Source organism: Curcuma longa, unplaced genomic scaffold (genome assembly GCF_044706935.1).
Source record: "Curcuma longa cultivar G26 ecotype Majalengka, Jawa Barat unplaced genomic scaffold, ITB_CL_G26_1.1 utg2646_np1212_2152390_RagTag, whole genome shotgun sequence".
NCBI classification, from domain to species: Eukaryota; Viridiplantae; Streptophyta; class Magnoliopsida; order Zingiberales; family Zingiberaceae; genus Curcuma; species Curcuma longa.
In genome coordinates this window covers 804,532-827,385 of record NW_027435599.1, presented here as the reverse complement: position 1 = coordinate 827,385, position 22,854 = coordinate 804,532, and the positions used below count along the sequence as shown (strand labels likewise).

General features: G+C 35.2%; 4 protein-coding genes across 5 annotated transcripts; 1 reads left to right on the top strand and 3 right to left on the bottom strand.

Moving 5' to 3' along the window:
* Positions 1-369: 369 nt before the first annotated feature.
* Positions 370-3,597, bottom strand: LOC141820020 (uncharacterized). 2 transcript variants are annotated; one of them, XM_074707300.1, is made up of 7 exons: positions 3,411-3,597; positions 3,197-3,303; positions 3,021-3,101; positions 2,055-2,148; positions 1,334-1,433; positions 851-1,059; positions 370-772 (listed from the first exon to the last, which is right to left on the bottom strand). In XM_074707300.1, exons 1-7 carry the CDS (start codon positions 3,513-3,515, stop codon positions 608-610), a joined length of 861 nt encoding a protein of 286 aa, XP_074563401.1. In that variant the 5' UTR covers positions 3,516-3,597; the 3' UTR covers positions 370-607. The 2 variants fall into 2 exon arrangements, with proteins under 2 accessions (XP_074563401.1, XP_074563402.1); XM_074707301.1 differs by having other exon boundaries at positions 2,055-2,115.
* Positions 3,598-4,613: 1,016 nt separating this feature from the next.
* On the top strand, positions 4,614-10,175 carry LOC141820056 (uncharacterized). Its single transcript, XM_074707337.1, has 9 exons — positions 4,614-4,751; positions 5,637-5,663; positions 6,585-6,664; positions 6,920-6,992; positions 7,124-7,181; positions 7,787-7,838; positions 8,756-8,780; positions 8,959-9,050; positions 9,894-10,175. The coding sequence occupies exons 1-9, from the start codon at positions 4,623-4,625 to the stop codon at positions 9,925-9,927; spliced, it is 570 nt and encodes a 189-aa protein (XP_074563438.1). The 5' UTR covers positions 4,614-4,622; the 3' UTR covers positions 9,928-10,175.
* A 268-nt stretch (positions 10,176-10,443) lies between these two features.
* Positions 10,444-13,897, bottom strand: LOC141820095 (uncharacterized). Its single transcript, XM_074707377.1, has 6 exons — positions 13,892-13,897; positions 13,731-13,755; positions 13,290-13,422; positions 12,465-12,561; positions 11,934-12,020; positions 10,444-10,815 (listed from the first exon to the last, which is right to left on the bottom strand). Exons 1-6 carry the CDS (start codon positions 13,895-13,897, stop codon positions 10,681-10,683), a joined length of 483 nt encoding a protein of 160 aa, XP_074563478.1. The 3' UTR covers positions 10,444-10,680.
* A 433-nt stretch (positions 13,898-14,330) lies between these two features.
* LOC141819890 (monosaccharide-sensing protein 2-like) lies at positions 14,331-19,221 on the bottom strand. Its single transcript, XM_074707146.1, has 6 exons — positions 18,945-19,221; positions 18,196-18,297; positions 17,444-18,010; positions 15,779-16,695; positions 15,053-15,240; positions 14,331-14,964 (listed from the first exon to the last, which is right to left on the bottom strand). The coding sequence occupies exons 2-6, from the start codon at positions 18,272-18,274 to the stop codon at positions 14,517-14,519; spliced, it is 2,199 nt and encodes a 732-aa protein (XP_074563247.1). The 5' UTR covers positions 18,275-18,297; positions 18,945-19,221; the 3' UTR covers positions 14,331-14,516.
* Positions 19,222-22,854: the final 3,633 nt, after the last annotated feature.

Sequence of the window (22,854 nt, the reverse complement as noted above, 5' to 3'; positions counted from 1 at the left end):
AAATTTTAAATTATAATAAAAAAATTTTAGCACTCTGTTGTGAAATTTTCTAACATTTCAAGTATCATTTTGGACCTCCCCCTTTATTTATCTAGAATCTAAATCGATTGTTTATTTATTATAAACCGTCTGAAGGATAACAAAACTATGAAAATTAAAAACTTTTTCCAATTAAACAATTTAATCTTAATAATGTTATTTATGTCAATTTTATATGACCTAAAATTAATTAAACTTCTAAAAAGTTAAAGTGATATAATATTAAAAAGTTAGATTATATTGTGTGTTACGGAGTCTGATGATATCAACATGTATCGAAACAACAATGCTGTTTCTATTCAAGCTTATTGAAGAAGAAAAAGAACACAATGATATCAACATCTCTATGCTGTCTCTATTCATTCCAGTGCCATTCAATAGCTTTGGAAGACCTTGTCCATATACAGTCAAGCTCGTCAGGTCTAGATCGACCCATGGCTACAATTCTTCGATGCGACCAACCACATCGATAACAAGAATCGATTTTGGTGGCTATGCACAAGGTGACATTACAGAAACCTTTCTTGTTGCAAAAACCAACTCGAATCCTTGACAAACTAACTGTTTTTCAATCCAAAACCAAGGTGACCACCCAATCTAATAACCCCGCTTCTTCAAAAGTTAGGTTGCTATTGTATTCCAGGTTTTTCGATGCACCGGGAATGGCTTGAGTGAAGTGGAAACCGCGGCCTTGTCCATTCTCTAGAAGCGAAGAACAGAAAGGCCACAAAAGCTGCATGGCAGAGGATCAATTTCATGTTAGGAATACTTCCTAAGGGGAATGTGTGAGATCTGATAAACAAATTACTACCTTTATTGAGTCAGTTCGAAGAAAGTTCTGCTGAATAACACGCCCATCGTCAGGAAGACGAATCCGTATTCTACAAACTTCTTTTGTATCCTTTGGTTCTTCCGGGAGAACAGGATATGCCAGCTTTCCACTCGAGAAGGCATCACCATTTTTATCCAGGTTAGGTTCATTGTCGAGTAGGTGTTGCCTCTTAGAAGGATCCTCAGTGTCTATCAAGGGTTAAACAATGAAGGATACAATCTTTAGATGACTCAAGACGACAGTTTACTATGCTTATCGCTAGTACAACCTTACAGACAAATGAAAGTTACACATGATCGACAAAATCCCTAATATTGATATCCCTTGTATGAAGCAAACATGAAAATTCAATAGTTGGTTTAGGTATGCATCGACAACAAAAAGATACAAGAATTAAGATAAGCAACCCAATTGTTCGACTTGATGACCTGTTTTCTATAGTAAGCAACACAGTCTGAATACCTTGTAGGTTCGCGAACGCAGAATCATATTCTCTTGGACGTTTCTGACAGAGAAACGAATGCTTTGCCTTTGAACCTTTCTCTGGAAATGGAAGAGAAACCTAGACAAGAAATACTGTCAATGAAAGAGATCCGAGTAAATCAATATAAAGGACTGAAAATAACTACCTCTTCAGTCAATTGCATTCAGTGTTAACTACATGGATTTATTTAGATGTGAATCAAAAGACCATGTAGAGTTCGTTGAAGAGAAAAAATCTATATCGCCAGCCTCAAATAATCTAGACTCGAAGCTTCTTGTTGTTGTAATCCCTCTCGATATAAATAAATCAACAATGTTTTGCATACAATATTAACATATTACTAACATAAAAAAGGCCTAAGAAAATTGTTCTAGCATATGATAGACCTGGTGGATGAAGGGTAAGCGAAAGGATCAAAAAATAACATAAAATTGGGTACAAGACGACAAGCATGCTAACTATAAGTCGTTCTCATTAGATATACATGCATTGTCCAAATCCAATCAATTGTTATTTGCAAATAACTAATTCATGTTTCCCACATTATTCCTGAAACCACTAGAAAAATTTAGCGAATGGATCTCCAAGTGAAATTACTGAGAAAGCACAAGAATTCATAGTATCTGACACCGGTTCGTAGATCCCTTGGTAAATCAAGTTGAATGGTAGAGAAGCAAGCTTATCATGGGAGGTACTCACCGTTGAAGATGCACTTTCTTCTGATTCCCGCGCAGCAGATTGTCTTGATACCGAATCAACACTGCAGGGAGCAACCGCTTGACCTGATTGAAGCCTGAAGTAGAATGAAGGAAAAGGACAAGATTGACAATATTACATATAGCATAGTCTTATTCGACCAACCTACCTTACTGATTGATAGCCCTGTTTGATCATAATAATCCTTATCTTATTTACAATCTAATTGAAGTTTCAACATTTTTTGCTTATAATTGAATATCCTTACCAAGGCTACAGTTCTTTGTTGTGTTTGTCACGAGAAATATATAATTCTTCAGAATAAGGCAACATTTTAAACTGATTTTATAAGGTTAAGCTTCTCTTTGTTTGATCTCTAGTTAGAATATGCACAAGTTATACAGTTTCATATTTAAAAATCCCCCCTGTAGTGATACTGAACAGTTTTTAAACTAGCTTAAAAACAGACATCCTCACAGAAAAAAAATCTAGGACTCCATTCGATTCTCTTCAATCAACAAAAGTACCAGGTACTTTTTTTTATTTTTCAATTATCTTGAATAATAATGTCAACCATACATGGATGTGAATGTAGAGATGTGTACGATATAGTTTACTAAAACATGAACATGCTGGACAAAATATTTTTCTTCTATTTGGCATTGGCTCAATCAAGACAGCAAATTGCCAATCTGACAACTTTAAAAGATGAATTTTCCAATCTATTGCAGTTGAAACAAATGCAATAAGTAAACTAATACGTTCCAAGTTTCCCTGACTGAAAAATAAGATTGATGAAAGCACACATTCATCTTTTATTTGAGCAATAAAAAAAGTCACTTATTTACCAAATTTATGCCTCATTTTGGTTGTTCTAACCACAATTGAAGAACTCAAAAATGGGCTGTACTTTGATTTTTTAGCAAATGAAACTGGATATTTTATGATCAACCAGAAATCATAGTCTACCTAGCCAACGACGAAGGTCGCGCTTCATCCACTGGATCATCTCGCACAAAACTTTTGTTGCCAGTAGAACTCTCCAGCTCACTGCAGGAAGCAAAATTTCCAGAACACAATTTCAGGAGGAAAAAAAAAATCCAAAATTGAACTAAATCTGATGGGCGGCATCCGTCTAAGCTCACCTGAGATTTCCGTTGGCCGGCGGAGGCATGGAAGGCGATGAAACCCCACCGCTATCTTTGGCATAGAAGAAGAGTCGAATAGCGTCATGAAGATTCCATCTTGCTGCCTGTGTGGAATTCACCGATCAAATCAGGGACCAAACGGGAACGCCGAGAGAGGAATTGACTGATCGAGAACTACAAAAGGACAAACTTTTGCACAAAGCGGGCATACCTGAAGGAATTGAGTGGCGATGGCGGTCGTCTGGCCGACGACGATCTGGAGGAAGGACGAGACCAGGAGCTGACGGTCCTCCAACGATGGGAGGAGGGGCTCCATCGGCCTTCGGGGAATCTCGAGGAAGCTACAAATTTAGGGTTCGGATTAAGAATGCGGGGAATTAGATTGATCTCGATTTTAATTTTCTTTTCCTTTCTGTTTTTCTTCCTCTTTTCTTTCTCTTTTCATTCATAAAATAAACAATATATCATTTTCTTTAAATTTATGATAACAAATATTACTCTTTTAAAAATTATTAAAATAATATTTTATCCATATTTTAATATTTAATTATTTTATATTTTAAAAATGGATTAGGTATTTTAAATTTATGTACATTCAAAAGTCAATCTCAAAAATATTTATTCCATTTGAAATTAAAATCATATTTATGAAAATTTAAAATATCTTTTAATGCTCCACCTTCAAATAGTTTTCACTAAAATAGCATCATCTTAGAGAAATTTTGATAAAAACTATACCACCTTAAAATATTTTTCATTAAAATGATACTATTTTAGAATAGTAGTTTTGATCAAAATTGTACCATCTTAAAATAATAATTTTTATTAAAATTATACTATATTTAATAATTTTGACTAAGGAGTATTTTGAGTAGCAAGTTATAAATGATATTATTTTAATAATTTTAAAAAAGAAGGGGTGTCTAAATTTATTGGAGCATTCTTTTTATTTCTTGTTTGTTTATATTTAAGTTGTTTGTTACAATTAAATGGAAAAAAATATTGTCTCATTTTTATAAACAGGAATAAATATTTTAATTATTATTTTATACATTTGAATAATTAATTGAAGGGGAGCCTTAGCGCAACGGTAAGGTTGCTGTTATGTGACCTAGAGGTCACGGGTTCAAATCCTGGAAACAGTCTTTTACCAACGGCAAGGTAAGGCTGTGTACAATGGGAAAGGAAAAAATTCATTGGGAAAATATTTAATATTCCTAAAAAAGGAAAAAAATTTATTGCAGAAAATTTTAAAAATAGAATAACAATGGAAAATAGTGGACTATAGTTTACATTACTAGATTTAGTGGGCCTTAATTGGGCCAGTATGTGTTACGGCCCGATTAGTGATGTAATTAAGAGAGGGCTTGCGTCGGTGGATGCGGATTTGCCAAATTTGGTCGATCGCAGCGTGCCGGCGAAGATGAAGGCGACGAGGAAGAGCACGGAAGCGGCGATCGCCGGATCCGCATTGCAGCTCGTTGCGTTTCTAGCGATTTTTGTTTCTGTTACTTCAATAGATGACAGATGCGCCGCTTGCAACGCTGTCGCGGTACCTTTTACCCCCTTTCGTGTTGCTATATTTGTAGTTTTTATTGTGGATTCCGTGGATCCCTAAGTTCTCTCCGAGTATTTGTAGCTGGACGATGATGTCGTTGTCTATTTGTCGTATTTACTTCTAATTTTATTCTTGAAAACATTTACCATGAGTTTACCAAGATGGCGAGGTTTCAAAATTTATATTGAAGTGCAAGAATGATGTAGCTGGTAATAATTCTGAGGATCGAGCCTCAAGCACTCGCTTCTGTTGAGAAGGATAGATATTGCTTCTGTTTACCCAATTTGAATATTACTAGTAATATGGCCTTCATAGAGCTCAATGAAAGCATAGTTATTGCTAGTAATATGACCTTGCATAGAATTTTTAAGATTCATAGTTGGGACACATGGCTCAATGATGATGATGATTGATCACAACAATTCGGGAAGAAAGATACTATCTTCTCAGATATGACCATTATGCCTTTACCCATGCCCAACACCTGGTTGCAAAACAAGACTGAGCTTGTGGGTGGTGATGCTTGTGAGCGACTGATGTTGCAATTTGATGTTGGAGGTGGGGGTTGTAGAAGAGGGCATTTTATTTTATTTTATTTTGTTTCATTTTGGATAGAGACACTTTCTTCACTCCCACTCTTGATAGTGAGGTGATGGACTAGCCTTACTATTGATGACAAGGTTATCCTTTGTGATTCCTTTTGAAGATTTGAACTCTGTAATTAGTCATGTTTATATTATAAATGCCATACCTGTCACTGATTATCACCTAGTGAACAGAATTATCAAATTACTTGCTAAGTTGTGCAAACATCAATAGCCAGTATCTTATCCTTGATTTCTGCCTTTCTTACATGAAATACATTGTAAATTTTTGCAGGCTGAAATAGAGGTTGGACTTTCTAATGTAAGTATCATGCTATCTACTTTGCTAGTTAATTATTGCTCTATTCAGGATGAATGTACTGGTTTGGACTCTCGCATCATGAATTATAAATACATTATTTTCTATTTTTCATGTTCCACGAGTTGTGTGTCCATCTTTTTTTAGAACAATCTCAATTTTGTCTTTTGTGATTCAAATTGAAGACACATTTGCCCAAATCTCATTTCTAACTCGATTAGTTTCATCAGATGTTAATAAAGATGCAAGTGATTGATGGACGTTTCTATAGTTATTTTGCATTGCTTAATTTGTTGGTATTGTGAACAAATATATGCATTCTTGCTTGTTGCAAACATTGAATGAGATAGGTATTTATAAAAGGAAGTTCGTTATAATGTCTATCAGCTTTGAGTATCAATAGGCATTTACATGTGTGTCTCCACTAGTCACAGTTATCATGACTTGATTTCACTTGCTGTAATTTTCATAACCTAAATGCACTATGGGGAATCTTAGCTGAGTTTTGCGACTGTAAAACAACATAGAACTTTAGGTTCTGGTGTCAAATAGTTTATTTAGCGAATCCTACAGTACATTGTAGATTTTTTTAGTGCTTGAAGGAAGGTTTCCTAGTAATAGGATCCATAAACAGTCACTTAAAGTTCAAACGCTACTATTGAATACCTTATACAATGTAAATAGGAGAATATTTCAAGATCAAGAGATGAGGCCATTTGTCAGCTGAAAATTCCATCTTATTTCCCTGCAGTCTCCATGGTTCTTATTTTTAAGGCTTCACAGATAAAACCATGTTCGATATAAACCTAATTTGGTTTATGTTATCTGATTAAATTTTTGCTATCTTGTTCATGGTCTTGTGCGAGCTTAACTGTTGACACACATGCAGAATGCTAATAACTTTGTAATGGACTTTTGCTGCAGGAGAAACCGAGAAATCATATAGATATGCGCCATCGCTTGGATTCAAGAGGACAACGTGAAGGAAAAGTAATTGATTACAGGTATCAATGTACCACATGTATTATACTAATTATCAGTCTGCAGAAGATGCATATTAATAAATTGAAAACTCGATTTTTAAGCTTAATTTTTCCTGATATGCACCAGCAATCAACTTGCTTTTTTATAAATTCTATTCTATTTACCTTACAATGGAAGGATTTGTAGATGGGGCCAATGGATCACACGTTATAAACTATTGGGTTCTTGGTGATGGTTTTTATCTGGATAACGTATTTGATATTCATTTCATGCAGAGTGAGTGAGTTAAGGGTGGTTGAACTCCTTGATGGTCTCTGTGAAAAAATGCAGGATTATACTCTGGAGGAGGTAGGTTTTTTCTTCAAGAGAATTGAGTTCCATTAGTCAGTCTGCACAATTTTCACTTCTGCCTTAGAAACAGAGAAATGGAAAATGTGTGACTATGTTTCCTGCTAATGACTTCTATTTAATGTTTGCAGTTAGATTCAGGTGAACAAATGTGGGTAAAAGTAAGAAGTTGGGACAGCATTGAAGGTGGTGAGTAGCTAAACTATTTGTCTTTTGTGTTTCAGAAAGTTGTAATTCATATATTCAACCAATTTTATAATTTAATTCTTATGTGCAATTGAAAGAACTGAGCAATAGAGAAAAAGGCTTGTTTTATTTTTTCATTATTTGGTAAAGGAAGTATGATGTGTTTTATCGCTTGTAGTTTGTGAATGATATTATTGCAATAGTCTTTTCTTTCACTCCTATAAGATGAATTATATTCCATTTCCTCATTTCTAAATTCTCGGTAATATAGCTCCTACTTTCTGGCCACTAAGAAAAACAAAGAATCCATATGTACTATGCTATTTCAGACACTAGTTTCTTTTTCTTGTATTCTATCTATCCTCTTAAAGAAACCGAGATGGATGATTGCTTTTGTTCTGGTTTTGGGCATTCGTTTTTGTCACTTATGAGACATCAGTTAATGATCGGTTAAGACCATGGCTCTAAAATGTAGACCCAGTTTAGAGGACCTTACCCCCTCATGCTAATCACATTGATTCTTTATTCATGTGGGAAAAAACTTAACTGTTATCTATCAAAGTAATCTGATTCTATTTTATTCTTCACTTTTTGTTTACTGGAGGCAGATAAGCAAGCAGCACGAGCATACTCAAAACAGTTATCTGCGTTTTGTGGAAGGTAGATTATGTATTATTGTTCCGGCTATTGTTGTTTATCTTCCATGTGTTTTTGAGAGTTTTTGTTTATAGGCAGGGCCTTATATGAGCCAAGTTTAGCCATGATTGAGGGTATTCAATCTTGTTTTGTTTGTTTATCTTGTCAAGCTTGTCCGAGTTTGTTTATTAAAAATCAGCTTTTACTTGTATGAGCTCGCTAATGACATGGCTGTCTTAACAATTTAGTTAAATTATTGATCCAATGAATAAATCATATATCATTTACTCATTTCTAACCTACTACAGATAATTTGAAACTTAGAATTTTTAAGGTTTCAAAATATACACATGTATTATATGCTTTTGTATCTTTGAATTAAAAACTAAAGAAACAAGATCAAAATGAGCTTTGTTTATAAATATCAACGAGTTGTGCCTACTAGTCTTTGAGCGTTTGTTTTTATTTTTTTGTATGAAACAAACATATACGAACTCTTATTGAGGTCAGTATTGAATTTGTTCTGTAATATTAGTTCACTTACAACCCTATTTATGAGAATCTCAATTTCTTAACAATGTTTTCGGAACAATGTGGAGGTTCACTGAGATTCATTTAGAATGTAATGTGGACCGTAAATTGAATTTGTTCTCTAATATTAGTTCACTTACAACCCTATTTATGAGAATCTCAATTTCTTAACATTGTTTTCGGAACAATGTGGAGGTTCACTGAGATTCATTTAGAATGTGATGTGGACCATAAACTCCCCTTTTTAGTACCTCATCATGGTGTCGATAACGTTAAGCTTTCTATATCTTAGATGATGCATTAGCTAATCTGCAAAATTTAGCTCTATCAGAACTGTCAGTTGCTATTGACATCATGCCATAGCAGGAGACCCTGTTTGATATAGTGAACTGATGTTTTTTGCATTTCAGGTTGCTGGAGGAGACAGAGGATGAGGTGAGCTGAGGTTTCATTTTGCATCTTTCATAATTTTGTTTTTCCAATGTTATTTGTTGATCTGTTTCCAACACAAAGTTAACCTAACCAAAAAGTACAGCCAATACAAGACATATTTATTATTTTGCTCTTGGTAGTGCTGCATTAACACTGACTTGAGAACATCTCCTTTTTACAGCTTGCCGAGTGGATAAAGAAAGGATCTGTGCAATCCAGCAGTGTAAGCCAAGCCCTTTGTCAAGATCTCAGCAAGCACTGCAGCTACTCCAGGTAATTAGCATCCCTGTGGTGATTTCCTGTTGGCTATTTCTGCCATTACAACTCATAGATCACATTTCGGGTGCATGATCCTAGCCATCCATATCCATAGAAAGCTACTAATCCTTAACACTCCTTTACCTGTGCCATAGCCTGCGGTCTTTGAGCACTTCTTTAAATAATTTCCAAGGCCCCGGTCCCTTCTGGGTCTAGCCCATGAGACGAGTACGGTCTTTACTGTGGGATTCATTCATGCATTTGATATGGAGTAACCAAACGCGAGACTAATATTTGGTCAAGAGATGATGCTTTGATGCTTTCATCTAGTAGCAATTTGCCAATCCTAAAACTTTTAGATGAGACATTCGAAACTTGGTCCAGAGACAAGTAAGGTCCTTAAAATAATAGTGGGTTCATGTATAGGTCAAATTATTGAAAGTTTTGCTGAAAGAACTTAATCTAGTAACATTTTCCCAATCCTCCTTGAACTTTCGATGGGACATTTGAAACCTTGATCATTAAATAAGTATGGTCCCTAAAATTGTGGTTATATGTATACGAACATGGAGTGATCAAATTGTTGCTGCTTGTTGTCCAACTTTAGCATCTTTGTGGTCGTAAAACTTTGATGCTACATGAGACAAGAGCTTCTTTAAACGGTAGGTTCATGTAGACGAGGCTCAAGTGAAGATACTTTCAATCTAGTTGCATTTTACCAATCCTTCTAGAACTTTGGTCAATAAGTATCTTCACAATTCCTGGTTCGCCCGTATAACAACATATCTGTTCATCCTTGTGCTTGATGATAGGCTTTACAGTTACTACTAAGCTGATGTTTGGTTGCAATGGTTGCAGTGGTTCCTCCGCGATGGATCACGAAGAGCTGTAGAGGAAGATCAAATGATAACCAAGATTCTTTTTAGGAGATATCACAAACATCTGAATCGAATCGCTGAACCGAAAATTGATACAAAGACACCACTTATCATTTTTGTTTGATTTGAAGTTGAGGGATGCATTCAAAGCCAATGCGACTATATCATTAACTTGATATGATCCTATTTTTTTTCATCTTATTATCTAATTTCATCTTGGACACTCGATTGTCGATTCACTTGTGTTATTTGGTTGAAAGTGATAGTGAAGAAGATAATTGTTTCCTAGATGAAATCCTATTTAATTTGCTTAGCAAATAAATTTAAAATATAATCTATATATTCATAAGTCAATTTTTAAAATATTTAAATGTTAAATAATGATTTAACTAGATCTAGACATAATTTACCCTGCTGACCTGATTTAATCATAAAATATCATAAAAATAATTATTCCAGGTATTTTTAATGTACCAAAAGTCCCACTAGATCTTTGCAACACTTGCAAGAAACATATCCTTCATCAGTGATTAAAAAAACAGAAATTCTAATCAACATCCAACTAAATTTCACTGTGATGCAACCGTAAAGTTTAACAATCCATCCAAACCAACCATGTGGCTACGATTTACATGAGCATTTTGGCAAATCAAGAACCATATTATTTGTGACAAGTTCAAACCGATCGACAAGTTGTAACTTGAAAAGAAGCAGACGGCAAAGGGAGAATTAGTTTAGTGACCACAACTGCTAGACATAATTGATATTCATAAAGCAGCTTCAATCTCATCAGGAGACACAGCCACTCCATTTGGCTTGTCATTTGCATGGATTTGAGAAGAAACCTCATCGATAGCCAAGTTAAGTTCATCAATCTTCTGTGTCAGCACCTTCCTGGTTTTCTGTAATCACCAATTCGCTGTCATAAGCCACTCAAACAGGTACCAAATCTGGGCCAAAATACAGTAAAGGCAGGAAAGCATAGATTCTTTGTCAAGTTATGGAAACTGTGAGCAATATGAGCTTGCTAATTCAGTATAGAACTAGAATTCAATTGTCTGGAGCAACACAAGATTTGCTAGGAGATCCCTCTGTTGTTTATTAAGACGCATAAAGGGGCAGCCATAGTCAGCAACCATGGTTTTGGGAAGACCCAACAGCAACTATCCATCCACCTACCCTTGCAGATCAACTCGTGAATTTACCTACCCACTTCTGCTCGCAGCCAGAACTGCAGATGCTCACCACAATTGCAGATGACATTTACGGCTGACGAAAATGCTCGCCCACAACTATTTAAGGCGCTCACAACTTGCAAAACTGAGGTAGAGGCTTGCATATTGGGTGTATCAAAGTGTTTGATATGGCAGTCATTGGGCGAATGATAAGTTTGAAATTTAAAACCTTGTTTTCTGCCACATCAAGTAATAACACCTACTTGAAGTTGGCTATCTGTGATTGTGCTCCAAGTAATATCACATCTATCATTAGTGGTAATTTGTATGACCAAATTATATTAGCCACAAGAATCATATCCTCACTTTATGCTCAGCGAATAATGGCCAGTGCAAACTCCATTTTGTGTAACTGATGTTGCAAATCTGTAGTCTTCCTTACAGACCGGTATTCCTTCAAGTTCATGGACTATGGTTGATGAATAATTGTTTAATTGTGTCAAATCCAGAATAATAATTATCAAGGAACCTTATTGCAATATTTTAATCTATTGGTTGATTTGCCAACATAAGGCAAATTGATTTCAAAATATTTTCATTTTCAGTTGTTCTTCAATTTCCCAAAGTTTGTATGATTCATTACTTATTTTTCTACCACTAGAGGAATTATGTCATTCTATTTATCAACAAGAGTTGATCAGCGAGTCAACTAAGAGGGAAAGGGATGTGTCCAGAAAACCTAATCCTTAGTTCTGTTTTGGTGTCCACTTCGACATCTATAAAAGTGTTTGGTTGTAACATGGTCCTTCAGCCACAGATGTTAATACTATTACAATAACACGTACCTCCAAAGCTTTCTCCTCGTCATAGATGAACTTTGGCAACTTCCTCATAAGTTCTTTTTTGTCTGTACCAGCCAGTGCTTTGCTGATCTGGAATAATAATCATTTATCAGAAGGAATATAAAAATGACATGATCACGGCTGAACTTTGTGAATGTCATTTGCATAATCTTGAAATGAAAGTTTATAAATCATTTACTATCATTATAGAACATTTTTAAAAGAGCTCATTTAAGATCAAAATGCACATATAAAAGCCACACATGCACATGCTCTAACACAGCAGATTTCAAGTACTCTTGAAGTCAGATAAGAGCAACTGTTATAGTTTTCTCCCCTTTCCCTCTACAGCTTAGTTTATAAAGACTGCAGATCTAGTTCAGTTACAACTGGAAAGTGATGCAAAAGGTGAAGCTTTACCATTGTTAGCAGTATATGATACAGAATTTGCCTATTATGATGAAGTTGAGTCATCCACGCATGGAACATATTGAAATGGTGATGATAGCTAATGAAGAAAAGATCACATTGTACCTGAGGTGCATAGACACAAGCAAGTGTCCCAACCATCATTCCTCCCAGCAAAAAGCCACCAATGAATGAGCTCGCAGTGTTTGGCTTTCCCCCCTCTCTATTTTGATTGCACAAAGCAGAAAAAATTGCTGCTAAATTAGACAGGAAGAAAGTTGAATCAAGTCGAATCTCTTCACAGTTAATAATTATAAACCTTGGTGCATAAAATTGATAAAGCAGTTCTCCTTTCTGGATTTTGTGACTGGCTTCAAATTTGAATCAAGTTCTATCGCTAGTGGGAATCCACTAGACTTAAATAATGGTGTCAAATTTGGCATCATCTAAGGAGATTAAACAACCAGGCTTCTTAAGTGAATGTCCATGCCTAAGAGAACTTCCCACCTGCCCGTAATGGTTGCTGGTTCATGAATGTCTAATTTACTACAACATTATTGCAAGCCCTTTGAAAGAACTATACAACAATTATGTAAATCATTATGCAATTTACACCAGAACCAAAGCCCTGGTTTGGTTAATAAACACTAAACTCAACTTATTTAACACAGCACTAAAGTCTCAGATCTTGAGTCAGAATCCTACTACTGATCCATAATTACGTTTAGAATCTCGCTATTGATCTATAGTTACGTTAAATCAATTGGGGTGTTGGGCATTGGCCAGAACATTCTAATTTGTATATCAACACAAGAAGAGGAGTGTTGAGTATACAATAAAATACAGATATAACTCTTCCTTAATAGATTAAGTTCTTGTGCAAGCGATTAAATACTAACAAATCAACAAACAGATAAAAGAAAAAGCAGGCATTTTTAACAATTAAATCACCTATAAGAAGCTCTGAGAATGCATCGACGTTTAGGAATTGCAACTCCAGCACTCTTGCGGCGCAGAGGAGCAGAAGACAAGCCGAGAGGGTGGCAAATGACAAAAGATTTCTCCGACGTCTTCAACGTATTTTCTGGAATGAAAAAGTATCAAAAAATCGATCCTGAGAACGCCAGTACAGCCACGAAATCGAGGGGGGAAAAATTCTTTCGACTAAAGGACTGAACAAACGGAACAATAGTCCTGCATCAGATCTTAGGAATTGCCCGAGCACCGAATAAGTCGGAGAAAATGAAAGGTCCGTTTCCCCCCAAAAAAAAAACACAACCACGAGAAGCAGCAGACCGTGCGATTTACCCAGAATCAACAGAAATTAGAGATAAAGCAAAATCAACATGGAGGATCGACGCCAGGACCCGAGAACCGAGGCACGAAGCTTACCGGAGTTCTGTTCGTAGGAAGGGCCCTTTGACGGAGACGAGGGAGCTCGCGATCGCCGCCATCGTGCTCAGCAATCTGATCGTCTTCGCAAGGGATTGGGGCGCTTTTATGGTCGATCAGTTCGAGAAGGGCAACTGCCGCTCGTCATCGATAACTCCGACCTCCATGGCCGGCCCAAATCGATTAAACCCGGTCGAGCATCGCTCGGGTCCGGCTAAATTGTCTTCGGGCCGGCCGGATAGATACCGGTCTTCCAGATCACATCGTGGTGGCTATGAACAGAGCCGATTTGGTTAGAGCCGGCTCAGGCCGGCTGATTGAGTTAGCCGGTTCAAAAAATATTGGGCCAAGCACATCACAGGCTGGGCCCAAATTGAAAAGCCCTATAAGATCAATTAATAAATTCATTAAAAAACTGTCATTTATATTCATTTATTTATATAATTTAATATCTAAAATTATTCAAAAACGAAGGAAACTCGAGATTGTCTTGTTCCAATTGTGAGTTCAAAATTGTATTTCAATAGACGATAAAAGACACTGAAAAATTCCTAAGAACATAATCTTTCTATCAAAGTATTGTTTTATTGGACAAGTATATCGACAAACAAAACTAAAGCTTGCATATCGAAAGCGCAACAGAAGTAGCTCACCAAACAGATCGATAACGAAAAGCGTACAAAGACACAAATTCCTTCCTTTCAAATTTCCATCCTCAACCAGAATGGGCACCCAAAGTAAACATGCCCCCTCAAACGTATACTTGTACTGTGTTTCGATGCGATTTCAATCTTTGAACGAGTCCCTGGCGATCTGCTTCGTCCCGACGTTGAAGAACTCGATGATCACTTCGAGAGGCATGCCTTTGGTTTCAGGAATCTTGAGGAAAACAAACAGCAATGCTATGAGACAGACGACGGCATAGATTCCGAAGACGCTGGCAAGACCGACAGTGTTGAGCATCACAGGAAGTGTGTAGGTGACGATTATGTCGCAGAACCAGAAGGTGAGGGAGCATATGGCTATGCACACGCCGCGGACTCGAGTCGGGAAGATCTCGGAGCAAAGGATGTTGGGGATTGGCCCGAAGCCCATGACGAAACAGCAGAAGTAAACCACGACGCTGATGGTTGAGAGCACAGCGTGAGCAACGGTCCCCAGATCGACAAGGTTTGTGAGAACCAACATGAAAAGCGAAGCGATCAACACGGGGAGCGTAGCTAGCAAAAGAGTTCTGCACAGAGGAAATCACAATCAATTGACCGAGCACGAACATATCGAAAACAAATACTGTAGTCGTGGAGTTCAGGTCGGAGTTTTACCTTCTGCCGGAGACATCCATGAGCCTCATAGCAACTGCTATACATGGAAGCATCAGCAAAGTTGTAAGAGCACTTAAAAGTATGGATGCCGAATCAGAATTGATTCCTAAGTTTGCAAGAAGAACTTCAACACCAGCTTGCTCGAGGATTTGTGGAGTGTAATAAAGAACTCCATTGATGCCGGCAAACTGCGAGAGTTTAAGACTTTCTACGTAAGAAGAACCGGCTAGCAAAAATTGAGTTTTTAGTTATTGAACCAAGCACAAATCCTCAACAAACTGTACCAAGTGACAATGTTCTTCAGGTAATAAAAATACAGTATCATACTAATTAACAACAATGTTTCGATGAAGTACAAAAGGATTGGTAAGTCATCATTAAATTACAGGAAAAATCATACTTCAACGAAGAGAAAGATAAGTTTCCCGACGACACTGTCATCCGATATGAATGTTATTCTTTGCTATTTGCTTTCATAGTTGTCTCATAGTCAATATAGAACCTCAATCCAAAGAGTTTACATCCAAAATAGAATACTTTTCGCATTCTCTACTTTTCTCTCGTGTGTAACTATTTTCCTGAATAAATCTAAATACAAAAAGAGATATTTCTTTCTACTTCATGCTTAGGTTGGATATAAGAAAACAGACAAACAGTAGATGTTATATTGCTTCGAGGAAAAGTTACGAAAATGGATCATTTCTTTATACTGTAGTTTGTAATTACCTGCTGAAGGATTTGTATGCCAATGCCAACAAATAGTGCATGCCGAACTCCTGACTCACAAAGATCGCCCCACTTTGGCCCTTTGGAAGCAACCTCCGACGGGTGAACCATTGCTGGACCAGCCCGATGATGGCTGGTGACTTCCGAATACAGGGCGGGCTGGCTTACCAATGCTGCAGCTTGAACATATTCACTTTCTTCTGGGATACCGCCAGGAATTGAAACAAGGGAACCTCGACGCGACGCAGGCACACCTTCTTGATGCAAATAGATCCTCTTGAAGCTTCCTTTCGTTCCATCTGCAGCCTCGCTTTCAACCCATTTCCAAGCCAATTGCCAGCCACCTCCTATTCCCATACTGCTAACTGCCTCTCCAGGATTTCCCTGCATAAGGTTGCTATTATGCCTCATATCTTTCCCACCCATGCCGGTTCCATGGCGCGAGAGCAATGGGGATTGCAAATTGTCATCGGAGTCACCACCTGCACCATCAGAAGTGTAATCGTCACCCTCTGGGAGACCTTGCTCCTCATCAGATTCCTCAGTTCTGTGGTGGTGCTCCGCCACACTAAACATGCTGCCAAAATTCGGAAACAAAGTGCTTCTCATGCTTCCCATCTCAGGTAACCTCTCATGGACACTCCCAAAAAGGGTAACTAGAGGGTCCATAAGAGGGATGCTTGGGTTTACAATACTTCCTTGGCGTGATACAAGACCGAAGGCACTTCCAAGAAGACTTTGTCCAGTTACTGGCTGCGCAACCCACGAGAGGCCTTCTGGACCATATAGCATTATCATCTCCTTTTCAGCTGTTGGGTCCTGTTCATCAAGATGTTCATTTACAGGTCCAATTATGTACTCTTCGATAGATGTATCTGCACTAACTCCCAACCCCTCGACAAGAAGTGCCATTTCTCCTGTAAAAAGAAAACAGAAGATACCTTTACGATAGATAAAAATCAACATTTAAAGTATTAAACAAGCCAACAAGTTTAGTTAGCTTGGTAGACGAAAAAAAAACTTGATCTTTTTTGTTTAATTAAATAAAGTTTTGTATTTGAGCAAAGATCTGCACTAGATGAAACCTAAAAAAAAAAATCACCTTTCCTTACGGGAAAATACTCTAATCTGAACATAAGCAATTATGAAGCACATTCTAAAACCAAAACTTGCAAATTCCTTCATCATACAGCATCATTTAAAAACTGAAACTCATTGCCCTTCCTGAGAATCTCACATCAAAAATCAAATTCTATCGAGCAAGAAGACACTGGAGTATCTAAGTAAATGTGAAGTGTCAAGTTTTGTTTAATAAACACCCTCAATTTCAGGATCTTGATTCCATTAAATTGCAATGACACATCTATTATGTATTAAAACTACATGTTTGACTCTGTTGCTAAAAGCAATTGGATAACATAAGACTTGATGGCATCCAATAAATCAAAAATAGAATAGAGGATGAAGAACAGAAATTAAAACTTCAAACCAACATGAGAGTTCATGAAAACAATGATTCTTGAGCAAACACTATCATAGACAAACTCTCTCCCGTGTTCTAAAGCTCAAAAAATAGATTAAGGAGTCATGATGAAACTAAGCCATAAACACACATGAAAGTTCATGCAAAAATGACTATCAGGTGCACTTTATTATAGAACAAACCTGATACATCTTCTCTTCCACGCAACCTCTGCAAAACCTGTTTGGCTTCCTTCATCCTCCCTTTGCTAACAAGCCATCTCGGTGATTCAGGCAGAAAGAATACAGTCAACACAAAATATAGAAGAGAAGGAATAGAGAGTACACCGAGCATCACTCTCCAGTCAGGCTGGATCTGTAATGACATCGCAAAAACCATACAATATGAGAGAAACATTCCTCCGGATCCCGTGAACTGTGGAAGGGTATTCAACAATCCCCTTATCTCAGATGGGGCTGTCTCCGATATGTATAGAGGAACAAGGGTGACCGCTAAACCAATTCCAAATCCATCTATAAGCCTTGCCAACAGCAGCATATACACATTTGAAGACCACAACATCACAAGACCACTGAGGAAGTACAGAATCGAGGAGATAATTAGCATAGGCCTCCTACCAATCCAATCTGATACTGCTCCTGAGAATGTCGTAATGACGGTCGCACCAATAAGTGACATGGCCACGATTAATCCCTCCATTGTTGGTCGATCTTCCAACTTAAATTCCCTCTTTATATAAATAACAGAGCCTGAGAAAGATACAAGCATGTGAGAATCAAGAAGCAAATCTTTGGTCCAGTCATCTTCCATGAAAAATTAATAAAAGATCATGTTAAGCATGATGAGATTAGATCCACCATCATAGGAATCAATATCAAGCATTTTTTGCTTTTCATTCAAGAAGGACAAAATGAACATTTGATACCAGTTTTACCTGCAATGGTGGCATTATCCCATCCCTGCAAGAAATTGCCAATTGCAGCAGCAATGGCTACCAGAACAGCTCCCTGCATTTTCTCTGGCCAACGTCGATATCCTGCACCCATAATTTCAATCTAACATGAAATAAACGTTCAAAACTAGCTACAAAACAATCCTTCATTTGCACCATTGTAAGAGATTCACTGCACATGACTGAAGATTATGGGAAATTATACAAAAGATGGCAACTACTCGAATAAAAAACATCAAATTGTAGAGATGAAGACCACGGGATGAACAGATAAGCCAACCACAGATCAATCGCTGATGGAGCTCTTGGACATCACTTGCAATATACATCTAGGTCAACTTTCACTCGTTGACCTAAAAATTGACTATCTATGAGGCAAAATTCAAAACTGCGTTCAATATCACAAAAAGAGAGTCTCACTAAAAATGTAGAGAGATCTCGACTTCTTCCAACGATATCAGATACTCGTTACAACATGAGAAGAAAAATCTGAGAAATCGCATTAGAAAACGTCTACAAGCAGGACATGCCCAACTTAACCCATTTCCTTGAACAAAACCAAAGATATAAACCCTAACCCTCGCCAGCGATTTCCTTATTTCACCCGACAAGATCGAAAACCTTAAGCGGAAACCCACCGAGTAAAAAGCAAAGATCTCAACTTTCTTGCGCAGAAAGAGGGAAAACGCAAATCACGACCGGCACAAGAGGGCGTCCGAGCCGAAACCTACCGAAGGACGGCGGCGGGAATGCTCCTTGCTTCCTTCTCAAGCGCAATGTAGCCGGAAAGCCTCCAAACCTCCCTCCGCAGAAGCCGCCGCTACCTCAACCTCCCTGTTCCTCCTTTCACGGAATCCGGGATTTCATAGCGATTCACGGGTACAGAAGCTAGCAAATGGCCGCGAAATGAACGATCACAGCAACAAACATCCAATCTATCGCCTACCAATCGAAGATCTCTCTACTCGCAATCCTTCTTCAGATGCATCCACAGGCAAAGGAACGATTTTTTTTTTCCTGCTTCACTCGTTCTTCTCTCTGTCCTATTATATAGCACCCAAAAAAAAAAATTTCCTTGCTTTAATTCCCAAAAATTAAAACTATAATTCTTAAATAAAAAACTAAACAAACTAAGAAATATTTAATATCGTATAATTAAATTTTTAGCCAAATCGAATTTCATTAGATTAAATATTCTTACCGACTCAAAATTGTTCGATTGACTTCTAATTTATAATAATTTCTGATTAAAAGAAAATGACATTTCGTTTTGATCCAATCTCATAATAATATCAAAGATGTGAAATCTCTCAGTCAAAGAAAAAGATAAATAGGCTGATGAGGAGCTTACTTGGCACCATTAAATTATGAATATTTTCTTTTTCCACTATCATTTTTATATTTTACAAAAATTAAAATAATGCTAAAAATAATAATAAGGTAGTCGAGTGTTCATGCATTTGATTTGGTTCAACCACGACTTAGATCTTGACCCACATAAACAATGACTTAGTGAGGTATTGGACGAGAAAATAGTGCTCTCAATTGCTTTTTCATAGAGTCTTTTTAATTATGGTGGTAAATAAGTTAAGTCAAGACAAATTTTATGGTGTTTAAGTTTATTTAATAAAGTAATCAAATTAAATCGAACCGAGTCTATAATAAATCAAACTTTTGAAATGAGTAGTTTGGCTTTATTTTTTTTATAAGTTTGAATTTGATTCGTTTAATTATTATCGAGTTCTCAATTCAATCATATTTTATTATTTAAAATTTTTACATTTTAAATTTTTTTTTATTAATTATTGAGTTTGATAATATAAATTTATTTATTTATTTTAATTTTTTTCCCTTTTTTGAAATGTTTATAGTTCATAAATACTGTTCATGAATATTATTTATAAATATTATTCAAGAACATTATTAAAGAGCTGAACACATATATATATATTTAAACTTATTTATTTAATTTAACAAGTTATTTAAGTTTGTTTATTTAATTAATTTTATATGTATTGAAGGAATATAATTAAATTTTTATCAAATCGAACATTAAACTTGTTCACGAACTTTCGATTAATTTACAATCCTACCTTTAAGTGAATTCGAGAAAATGGGGGATATCGCATGACAAAGAGTCCCAAGTGTAAGTTATTTATTTCTCGTAATGGTTTTCTCTCTATCGATTTAGCTAAAATGACTACACTTAAATCAAACATCGTTTGCTTTGACCGACAACCTCCATCAACGATGAACAATTTTATCTAAACAATAGCACTTTTCCATATATAGAAGATCAAATATTATTAGCTTTGCTACTTAATTATCCATGTGAACCTAAACAAATAATATCATTTACAAGCCGTGCTGGAACAATAATAATAATAATAATAATTTAATTCAATTTTTTTAAAAATATTATTTTTATTTTTAAAAAAAATAGTGAGTATTGAAATTGAACATGACTTAGTGGCTGGCTTGTACTGCTACTGTGCTTGCACTTGATTCATGCCCATCCATCAATTTAAATAAATTATTTTAAAATCAATTAATAACAACTTTTTATTTTTCATTTTTTGGGAAAAAAATACACGTATAATTGATGTAGTAGATGAGCTCCTTCCATGATTTACAGCTGACAAAATCAAAATTAAAAAAAAAAAATGTTAAAATAATTAGTCTTAAATATTCAAATAATGGATAAGAAGTAACCATTTCTAAGAGATAGTCTCCGCAATAATTGAATTGATTCGATCTATCTACTCGATTTACTTAGCCTAATTTATCTATAGTCTAACCTTATCTAATCGATCCATAACTTAATATACACTTACAAAGTTTATACATAAAGAAGATCAGAGACTAATGAAGAAATGTTTAAGATTTGATATTCTCGTATAGCCCAAATTAATTAACTTAATTAACATAGATTATGAAGATATGAACAATCTTTTTCCATGCTAAGTAAAAAAAAAAAGGAGAGATCTATCAGTATTAGATCATGACATGTCATGTGTGAGCTTGTTAGTATATAATAATAATAATCAGATATCTTTTTAAGGCTTTTTTATTTAGTTTTTGATTTCACAGCTAAATATTTGAAATGAGGTGTGGAATAGAATAGATGATCATCTCTTTGTGGAGAACATGTAGTTCAATGTATATATATATATATATTGATTAATTATGGAGGTGATAGATTTAATTTCATAAAAAAAATTTTACTTGATTATCAAGGCAAATTAGAAAGCGCAGATGATCCTGATGAATAATTCAACGTCATAAATTTTTTAAAATTTTCAAATGTAATATGTCTTGAATAACATTTGAATCCTTACTGTCTTGTGAGTCTATCCCACCTTTCACTTTTTGTTATCGCACCCTAGTTTGTGGACACACTTTGTTGTAATATTGAACAAAGGTAAGGTTATCGGCTCAATCATTCTTTAACTTGGGCATCCATGACCTAATTTAACTCAATAAAAATGGAGCATGTTTAGCATGAGTTATTTTGCTATCAAATTTAAACATAATATGATTCCAATGTATTGTCCGTCTATTTACTTTAAATATACTCCCATTTTATTTTTTTAATTATAATTTTTCTATCAAATAAAATATAGTTGATAAAATTTAATGATAATATATAATATTATTTAATATATATTTGTAAAACTATTTTAATAATCAAAATATATAATTAAAAAAATTGAGCAAAATAAAAAGAGGTGCTCAAAGAGATTTATTATTAAAAGAGTGTTCTATTTCAACTCCACACATTTTTATATTTCAAAATAATTTGATTTTTTTATTCTATTGTAGTAGAATTATAGCCACTATTAGATTGTAACTGTTATATAATTATAACAACTACTATAACTACGCAACTATAATAGTTATAATTGTATAGTTACTACATTATAATGTTGACTATTATTGATAAAAAAAAAATTATTTATGTTGTACTAATATGATTCATAATTATTATAATATGATTTTGACTAGAGTAAAACATCCATATTATAAGGGTTCTAAATTATAATTGCTACAATATAATATTATTAGTATTCATTATAATTGAAATAATCTTATAATATAATGTTAACTTGATTGAAAATGAAGTGTCCATATTATAACAACTATGAATAAAGACGAAGCAAGAATCTTAATTTAGTATAGACAACAATATAATATAACTAATCAAGTAAAAAATATAAAATCTTATAATCATAAAGCATTATAAAATAATTAACTTACCATTGTTCTTTTTGAATCTTAATATTTTCAAACATTTGTACAATAACTTCATTATCAATTGTTAGAAATATATCTTTATTTACATAGACAATAAAACTATCATTCATCTAATCATCACTCATTCGATTATGCAATATGTCTTTTATAATTCTCATGGTAGAAAACACTCTCTACAATTGTTATTGCAACTAATAGAATTAATGTCAAAGTTAAAAGCTTATAACCTAATAGGTACATCATATAATTTTTTTGACATAACTGACTTCTCTGAAAGATCACTAAAGTCTATTAATCCTTTAAATGCTATGTTAAAACGTATATATAAGTTTCAAGTTGATCATTAAGATATGAGGAGATCAAATCTTGAAAAATCTTGTAGATAAA